This window comes from Manis javanica, chromosome X (genome assembly GCF_040802235.1).
Source record: "Manis javanica isolate MJ-LG chromosome X, MJ_LKY, whole genome shotgun sequence".
Taxonomy (NCBI): domain Eukaryota; kingdom Metazoa; phylum Chordata; class Mammalia; order Pholidota; family Manidae; genus Manis; species Manis javanica.
The window spans coordinates 140783596-140793128 of record NC_133174.1 but is presented as its reverse complement, the minus strand read 5'-3'; the positions used below and the strand labels follow the sequence as shown (position 1 = coordinate 140793128).

Here is a 9533-nt window from a genome sequence, read left to right as displayed (position 1 = left end):
GGCCGGCCCCGCCCCCGCGCCCAAGCCCCGCCCCCGCGCGCCCGCAGCGCCCCGCCCGCGCAACCCAAGCCCCGCCCCCGCGGAACCCGCGCGCCGGAGCACCCGGTTGGCCAGGCCCGACTGGGCCCGAGGCGGACGTGAGCAGGGCTGGACCAAGATGGCGGTGCAGGTGGTGCAGGCGGTGCAGGCTGTCCACCTGGAGTCGGATGCTTTCCTAGTTTGTCTCAACCACGCTCTGAGCACTGAAAAGGAGGAGGTGATGGGGCTGTGTATAGGGGAGGTGAGTAGGTCAGTCAGTCCGGCCGGAACCCTGTTGAGCAGCCCCAGCGTGTCCCCGGGGTTGGTGCTGGCAGCGCCCGGGGCTGTGGACGCCACAGGCACCCCTGATTTATGCCGTTGGACGGAGCCTTTGGATGGTTCTGTCGCCGGGCCGCCTTTTCCTCTGGTCGCCTCACGCTAATTTAGCCTCCCGCAAGCCCCGAGTGGTCCTCGTTAAGCCTCCGGGTGGGCCTTATTTCTTCGCTTGTAGTGTGTAGCTTTGGACCTGGAGCTATCACGCCACTGACCAAAGCCGCAAGTCAGGCCAGAAAGGAATTACAGTATAATGAGGACAGCAGTGTATTAAGAAACAGCTGACCACGATTAAGGTCCCTTGCCCCGCCACCAGTGCTCGCTGTAGGAATCATTTGAAGCCTATCAAAGAACGTAAGAGGCGACAGGGTTTCAAAGACGCAAAAGTTTCTGCTGCGTTAAGTGTTGCAGAGGGACGAAAGACGATGAGGAAATTGACCCTAGTTGTTTACAATCCGAAGAGTTCTCGTCATTCGTTCCGGTGTACAGAAACACATGCCCTAATATTCATATAATCTGCATCCATGTACGTCAGTTAAGCGTAATGTGATCGATATTGTTTTCTGCTCTTTCCCACTCTAGTTGAATGATGACACAAGGTAAGACTATATTTGTTTACTTCTATCTTCCATCTCTATGTCATTAATTAAAAATTACGACAAGTGTGGCAATACTGTGTACGCTTATTTTAAGCTACAGTTAAAAGTCCAGACCTCCCTCAATGATACATTTTTAATTCCATCCCAACCCTGAAGGTAGGTTGCCACCTTCCTACTAGGAGGATTTTCAGTTGACATATGTATAATCTTATGTGAAAAATATTATTGGGGTTACCAAGATCAAGAGTGAGCATGTGAAAGCTCTGGTGAAGAGAATTTTGTAGACGGATATGGTGCAACTATTTTCCATGTTTTGCTTCACATGTTTTCTATCTCCCTTGAAATGATAATGAGATAGGGCTAATTTTCTTTGTGGCAGATGATTTCCACATTAAGAGACTCCCCCCGCACCCACGTTGACCCATTCATCCATCTAAATTGTCAGTGGCTTTCTGCCTCCCCCTGGTGGGCCCTACAATGACCTCAGAGATCCCCTGCAGCTTGAATGCTTGAGGTGGGAAAAGCTTTGCCTTTACCTTTATTTAAACTTGGAACCATAGCAGGGTGTTTATTTCTCAAGCCCACCTTCTTAATACTCAGGATTCTAGCAGTTTTGCACTCAGCCACTTCCACATGTGTTCCAGACTGCTGCTAACATGAATGAGCACAGCTCCAGCCTCAGTTTACTTTCCCTTCTCCTTTGTGTCTGATAAGGTTTCGTTGCAAAAACTTATAATCTTGTTATTTTGCTTTAGTACCTTTTTATATTCCAAACTTCAGTCCTTTTTTTCCTAATTTATCCCCAAAAGGAATGACTCCAAATTTACATATACCGGATCCGAAATGCGCACAGTTGCTGAAAAGGTACTTGTGCTACAATTTTGCATGATGGAAACTTGCAGTTTGGGAGGTATTTCTGTACTGTTTGATGATCTCAGCCAGGAATTAATCCAGTTTGTGCATGCCCACATTTGTGGCTGGGTGGGGTGTTCTCTATAGTAAAATCAGATAAAGAATCTACTACTCAGTAGGAATGAGACCTAATTTTCTATTCTTTGTAGTAAGTTATTACTACTTGATCAAAATGAATAATCACTGTCAGCCCTCTTCCTTGCTGTCTTCTGCCTGTTTTCTGGCCCTTCTCCCACCTTCCTTGAGACTTTGGCTGGTTCATATCCTTGAGATTGGTTCACAGCAGTGTTCTCTTTATCCCAAGTCCCAATATCTACTCAGGCAAACTCTCTGTTACAGTCTTACAAGGAAACTTTAGTTCATGTTTGTTAGTCTACCTTGACTTTTCTCCTCTCTGTGGTTCCACCTGTCTTCCCCTCCTGCCGACATGACCTTTTCTGGCATGCTCTAGCCTTTATGGTCTAGTATAATGCTTCTCAACCTAATTATAGTGTAGGATCAGTTAATTTTTTCCCCAGTATGTTGCCAACCAATGCTAATTAGTATAAATTATCCCAACCTCCAGAACTTCATGCTCAACTGTTTTTACTGCACACCTAAGTTTAGCTAGACACAGGCATCTTAAACTAACATGTTCAAAACTGGACCTTTTCTCTTTCTCAAACTGGGTCCTCCAATATTCCTTCTGCTGCAATAGTTCCTAAGCCTGGCTGCATCTTGGAATTACTCAGTAATCTTTACAAAATCCTGATGCCAACTGGGTTGGTCTGGGGAGAGACCTGGGTGACAGGATTTTGAGAACCTTCCAACTACTGCTATCGTATTTGAGGTCCTTATCGCTCCTTCTCTCAAATACTGCACAGGCCTCCCCACTGGTCTCCTTGCCTGAGTCTGTCCCCTGTAGTCCTTTCTTCGTACTGCTTAAAGTTCAGTGTGTTTCCTATTACCTTTAGGATGGAGCTTCATTTGTTAAGCATTCATGGCCCTCCAGGATCTCATTTCTTTTTATCTCCTTATATTTCTTCACTTGGATCCAAAGTTCTAACCATGGTAAATTATATCCTGGTACCTGCTGGGTATTATGCTTAGACTGCCTTCCTCTCCTCCTCTGCATGGCTAACTCCTTATCCCCTGCAGTTCAGCCCAGGTGCCACCTGCCTCCTTTAAGGAACCTGCCTTGACCTGCAGGCCAGGCCACCTCTGTGCTACACTAGCTCCTTGAGCATATGTATTACAGTGCTTATATATTGTCTGAGAGTTGTTTACCTATCTGTCTTCCTGGATGTGACTGCTGTTTCCTGTTTATCTTTACATACTTAGGCCCTCAGGTAGTGCCTCGAATGTCATACGTATTTGATAAATCATGCTGTATGAATGAACATACAGCCCCTACAATAGGAAATGAGTGTTAACTGCCTGTGACCCATGGAGAGCCATGCCAGGGATGCAAATTTTCTTCAAAGGGCCAGATGGTAAATATTTTTGCAGACCATACAGTCCTTGTTGCAGTTACTCAGCTCTGCCACTGTAGTGCAAAAGCAGCTAAACACATATATGAATAAACGTGGTTAGATTTGGCCAAAGTCAGGCCAAGCAGACCATAGTTTGCTGACCCTTGATTTATACCAAGATGGGAGCAAAAGGAACTGGGTTTTAGTACTTTAATTCCAAGACCAGCAAGGTGTAGGTGCCAGTCTAGCCAAGCTGGACTGTCTCATTTCTTATGTGACTATGACTGTAACAGTCTGTTCCTCAAGCCCTTCAGCTGCCCATCAGTCCTCCATGGCCTTTGCTTACGCTGCTTTTATTTCGTTTGTTAACCTGTTCCTGGGCTTGTCTTGCCCACTTACCCTGAACTTCTTTTGCTCATTCTTCTGAGGCACTGAAACCATTTCCGACTAGAGAGAAAATTCACCCTGGACATCAAGTCCTACTAAAGTAGATCCCCAATCTTAATGATGTAATTTTGTTTTCCAGAAGTCCATGCCCTCATCTTGAATTCAGTATCAATTCGTACCATCCAAACGAAATATTCAACTTCATGAGTTCAGTGGTCTTATTTTTTTATTAAGCATTGGCGTGGCATATCTTTTTCTTAACTTTTATTTTTAGCCTTCCTGTGTACTAATATTTAAAGTATGTCTCTTATTAGCATATTTTTTAAAAATTCAGTCTAATAATCTTTTTAACTGGAGTATTTAGTCAAAGTATGTTGAATGTTGTTATTAATATATATGGCTTATAGGTGCCATGTTTTTACTTTCTATTTGACCTATTTGTTTTAGGTTTTTCTCTGCTTTCTTGCCTTCTTTTGAATTAATCAAGTATGTTTTATTCCACTTTGATCCTCCATTAATTAGTTAAAACATTCTTTTACTGTCCTTTTAGTGGTTATCCTACATATTACAATATGCATCTTGATTGGCTAGCTAATAAAAATACTAATTTTATCATTTTCCTGATATTAGAACCTTAGAACGCTTCAGTTTCATTTATACCCTCCCACATATAATTATTGTGCATTTTAATTCTATGGATATTTTAAGCCCCACATGACATTGTTACTACTGTTTTGTACAGTTAGAACTCATTTGTATTTACTCACATGTATTCTTCATTTCTTCCTTCATATCTGAAATACTCCTGCCTGAAGAACTCTCTTTAGTATTTCTGTGCTGATAATGAATTCTCTCAATTTTTTGCATCTGAAAATGTCTTTATTCTGCCTTCATTTCTGAAGAACATGCTCTTTGAATATAGAATTCTCAGTTGGTAGATCTTTCCTTTTTGCACTCAAACATGTCACTCCATTCTCCGTAGGCTTTCATTGTTTCTGTTGAAACGTAACTAAAACATGTGCCTTGCCCTCAGTTCTTTGTAGAATAAGCAGGGAATTCAAAGGCTGTGGAAGAGTTCACCAGGTGAAAAAAGGCATGAAAAGGGGCACTTTTTTTTAAAAGTATCATTGATGTACAATCTATGTTGGTTTCAAATGTACAACACAGTCATTCACCAGTTACCCGTATTATTAAATCCTCACCCCCTCTAGTGTGGTTACTAACTGTCAGCATAGGAAGACGTTACAGAATCATTGACTGTATCCTCCATGCTGCACTCCTGTGCCCGTGACCAACTTACATTGTGATTGTGAATTAGTGTACAAAAGGGGAGCACGTTTCATGCTCAATAGCCACATGTGCCCAATGGCCACTGTATTGCACAATGTTGGTCTATACCTTACTTCCAAAGTCTCCACCCAGATTTCAGCCTTGTTTCTGCAGCATCTGGCAATGCCACACCTATCTTTTCCCTTGAAAACTCTTCAGCTGTCTCATTGTTCTGGTTTTGATTTCTCTGTCTTCATTTCTGCCTCCACTTATTGTACCCAATCCTAAACATGGGTACCCATCTTGATTCAGGCCTGGACCCCTGCCCCCTCTCCTCACCTTACTCCTTGCCTTTACTTACATCCTCTCTTCTCAGATCAGCTCATCTGAAAACATGCTCATCTTTCTTCCTTTCCTGATCCTTTCTAATTTAGATCTTTCTCCCATGTTCCACCGAGTTTCAGCCCTGAAACTATAGAGTCATCCTTGACAATTTCCTGTCCTCTATCACCCATGGTGCATAAGCTCCACTTTATCATTACTTCATGTCCAGGCAATCTAAAATAATATCCTTCCAGGTCATCCTGCAGATCATGGCATTTGAAGCCTTGTACATTTCACTCTAACCTTAGCTTACTGTCTGCCATTCTACCTCAAGTTCTATATGTAAATCAGTTGGCCAGCTTGTCTCCCAAACATCTCACTCACATCCATTTGGCATCTATAGAAATTGTGTCTGCACACATACATACACACAGCAGTCAGGAAATAGATACCCTTGTTTACCTTTTCTATGAAGATTTTTTTTCCTAATCTGACTCCTTTCCTCTGAGCTTCTGCAGCATTGATTTGCTACATATTTTGATGTAGTTTCATGTATGGTATTTGCTGCTTAGCCAAACTGTTAGCATTTTGAACACTTGGATTGTCAGCACTCTGACTTGTATTCTTTTGTGTGACAGGGTCTTACACATAGTTATAAGTCAAATGATCATTAGTTGAGCATTCAGAAAGTCCTTTCTTTATCTAAATAACAGCCTTTATACTTTTGTTCTGAAGTGTATATATTGAGGTTGGATGTGTTTTATTTGAAACATTCCATTATTCATGAGAAAAATGTTCGTTTTCTGAAATGGAATCTCTAACCTGATAATGTAATACAATGCAATTCTATAATTGCAGGGAGAGATATCATTGGAGAGAGACAGAAGTAAACATTTCTGTGGATTTTTCTTTAGGTTGACACTGTCAGAATTGTTCACATTCATTCTGTCATCATCTTGCGACGCTCTGATAAGAGGAAGGATCGAGTGGAAATTTCTCCAGAGCAGCTGTCTGCGGCCTCAACAGAGGCGGAAATATCCTTATTGGTTGATAAGAAGCTTTTATGGGCTCTGGGACTTGCCGGCCAGGTTCCCCTGTTTGCTGCCTTAGCCTGATTGACGAGATTCACAGCTTTTCTTCCTGGTGACTTTTTCCCAGTTTTCATATTTACCCCTCAGATCCAATTGCTTGTTTAATCAGAGTTTCTCTGTATTTTTCCTTTTGAGTGGCTTTTATTGGAAGAATTGGAAATTTCTAACTTTTCTGTTCTTAAATGCCAGAAAATCCTGGGGTCAAATCCAGTGAAAATGAACTCTGTTCAGGGGAGTCCCCTTTTTCTCTCTACTCCCCCTGTCCAGTCTGCTTAACGCCCACTCCCCAGTTTCCCAAATATTTACTTTCTAGGCCTTTTACTATCTTGGTCTCTGTCCTTTGGAAAGATTCTCTTTGGAGGCTGCCACAAAAAAATGCAGTGCTGAGACCTGAATGCAATATTCCATGAGAAATATAAGCAAAGTGATAAAATGGGACATTTGCTTCCTGTGATGTGGATCCCACACCTCAGCTATAGCATCAGTGGTTTTAGTAGCTTATCATTCCTTTGGATTAAGTTAACTTGTAGTCGGTTAAAAAGTAACTTTTAAAAATAGGTAGTACACAAATTTTAAAAGGTACAAAAAGGTATGCCCTAATTCCCTTGTGGTCTGTGCCTGGGCATTACCGGAGTTGCACACAGAAATATTTATGAATATACTCTTTTAAAAAAAGTACTTAACACATATGATAGCTTATGGCATTACCTAACAGTGTACACATTGCTACAGAGTAAACTGATATAACAGCTATAGGTACAGGTACATATAAACTTTGCTCAGCAATTACACCTATAGGAAGGAATTGAACCCTACAGATACACACGTATTTGTAAAATGCAGTAGATCAGAGGTTTTGCTTTTAATTTTTAAGTTATTTGTATTTTTCTCTGAATTATCTGGTTATTTCTTTTTGCCCATTTCCTCTTGATTTGGAAATATTTTTCTTAATATATAGGCATTCTGTAAGTTAATTAGGCTTTTGTAATAAGGATAGTGATTTTTCTCAGCTCATTCATGGTGTGTGTGTGTTTTTCTAATCAAATTGTTATATAATTTGATGTCTCAGTCTCTCTTGTATCTTTTTAGAAACTTTAATTTGAAATAATTAAAGATTCATGGGAAGTTGTAAAAACAGCATAGAAAGGTCTTTGTACCCTTCATACCCAGTTTCCTATGAAGGTTACGTCCTATGTAATTGACAGTACAGTATGGAAACCAGAAAATTGACATTGATACAGGATGTGTCATTCTGTGCCATTTTGTCACCTGTAAATCTATATAACCACCACAACAGTCATGCTCCCCCTGCATAGTCACATCCATACCCTCAACTCATACCCCCTTCCAAACTCCTGGCAGCCACTAATCTGTTTTCTATCTCTTTACTGTTGTCATTTCAAAAATGTTTGCTAAGTGGAACCCTGTAGTATGTAACCTCTGGAGACTGACTTTTTCCACTGTGCTCCTCCCCCCATTCCTACCCCGGCAGCCACTAATCTGTTCTCCATCTCATTGTGGTTTGGATTTTCCTGCTTCTCTGCATGCCTGGTAATTTTAGTTTGGATGCCGGGCTTTATGATTTCACCTTGGGTGCTGGATATTTTTGCAGCCCTGAGCATACTCCCAGGCTCTGTTCTGGGATGCCGTAAAGTCACCTGGGGACAGCTGGGTCCTTTTGAGTGTTGCTTTGAAGATCTGCTGCGGGGGACTGGAGCAGCTTTTGGTGTAGGAGTCCCCTTTTCTCCACACTACTGGGGAAGACCCTCCTGAGCAGCCTGCCTGTTGCTTCCTGAATTCTGAGCTTTGCCCTTCTGGCCGGTGGGGACCGCCGCCAGTCCCTGTCCTGCTTGAGCACTGGCAGGGCGTAGTTCCTTTTCATCCTTCCGGGTGGCCCCTCCCCTGAAGCCTGGAGCAGCTTCCCCACTTGGAAGCCTGCTCTGGTCAGTGGCTACCTGCGTGCTCCAGCGGGACCCTCTGGATAGGCAGGGGTCTCTCCCTCTGCTGTTCTCCTGGTCTCTGTTCCTTTGCCTCAACGACTCCAGCTGCCTGGATCCTCTGATCCATCTCCTAGACTCAGGGCATCTGCTGGGCTCTGCTTCAATTCCCCTTCTTCCTCTGTGGCCTGCAAGTTCTCTCAAGGGCTCACCTTGTTTGTTTCCCATGTACTGGCCTTCCTGTTTCATATATATATCGTTCTGTTTGTTTCAGGCAGACGGATAAGTCCAGTCCCTGTTACTCTCTGTTAGCCAAAATAAAATTCCCAGAACATAATTGTATCAAAGCTGTTTATTATTGTGATTATATATTAAAACTTCAAACTGAAACTAGTCCATTCCCAGAATGGGAGGATGGCTGGACATACTGTGGAATGTTACCACACTTTGACATTACAGCGACTCTTAAGGATTTACTAGGTGCCAGGTGCCATGCTGAACACCGTGTGTGGGTTAACCTCATTTACTCTTCACTGCTGCGTGAAGTGGAATTCTCCTCAATGTACAGATGAAGAAATGGGCTTAGATAAGTAACTGCATTTGAAAATACAAAAATATTCAAAAAATATTTCTCTTAGCTGTATAGAAAGGATTATTGTGTTTTGATGTAAGTAATTTACAGGAAAATGAGTCAGCATGTGATGATAGGATAGCAGCGGCACTCTTCAGTGAGTGGCAGCAGAAGGGGGCAGCTTCTTACCTCCAACTTAATTCTCATTTCAACTCAGAGCCTCAGAGTTATGGGAAACTTACTTCTAGAACAAGGGAGGAAAATGTTATTTTGGGGTATGTTTCTAGACAAATGGGGGATGAAACTGGAGGTCTGTGTTCACTTGATCTCTGAAACCACCCTAATTTTTGTTGACATTGGCAGCCTGCCAGGGAGAAATTAAATGCATTTTTAAATCTTTTATTTCTTTGGCAAAAATGGTAGTATGATAGAGCTAGAGCGAGGACAGATCACTCAACTTAACGATATGAGTGACTGCCAAAAGATTTAGATAAGCTTTTCAGATAGCACAGTTATAATTTGATTAATCAAATATTAGCTAAATTGGATTGAGGCTGAAGCAAATGGATTCTATTTTTGTTGACATTAAATTGTAATAGGTTTATTTTAAACCTCAGGATGCTTTCCAAGCCCTTATTAGT

General features: G+C 42.1%; 1 protein-coding gene across 4 annotated transcripts in view; it reads left to right on the top strand.

Annotated features, from left to right (window-relative positions):
• Nucleotides 1-148: 148 nt before the first annotated feature.
• BRCC3 (BRCA1/BRCA2-containing complex subunit 3) overlaps nt 149-9533 on the top strand; it is a 62845-nt gene continuing 53460 nt past the window's right edge. For 2 of the 4 annotated variants that reach the window (XM_073227889.1, XM_073227891.1), the window contains exons 1-4: nt 155-280; nt 934-950; nt 1760-1814; nt 6208-6328. In XM_073227889.1, the coding sequence (XP_073083990.1) occupies nt 158-280; nt 934-950; nt 1760-1814; nt 6208-6328 (316 nt within the window). In that variant the 5' untranslated portion in view covers nt 155-157. Of the gene's footprint in view, nt 281-933; nt 951-1759; nt 1815-6207; nt 6329-9533 lie in introns of all 4 variants that reach the window. The other 2 variants (XM_073227892.1, XM_073227890.1) reach the window with 2 other exon arrangements.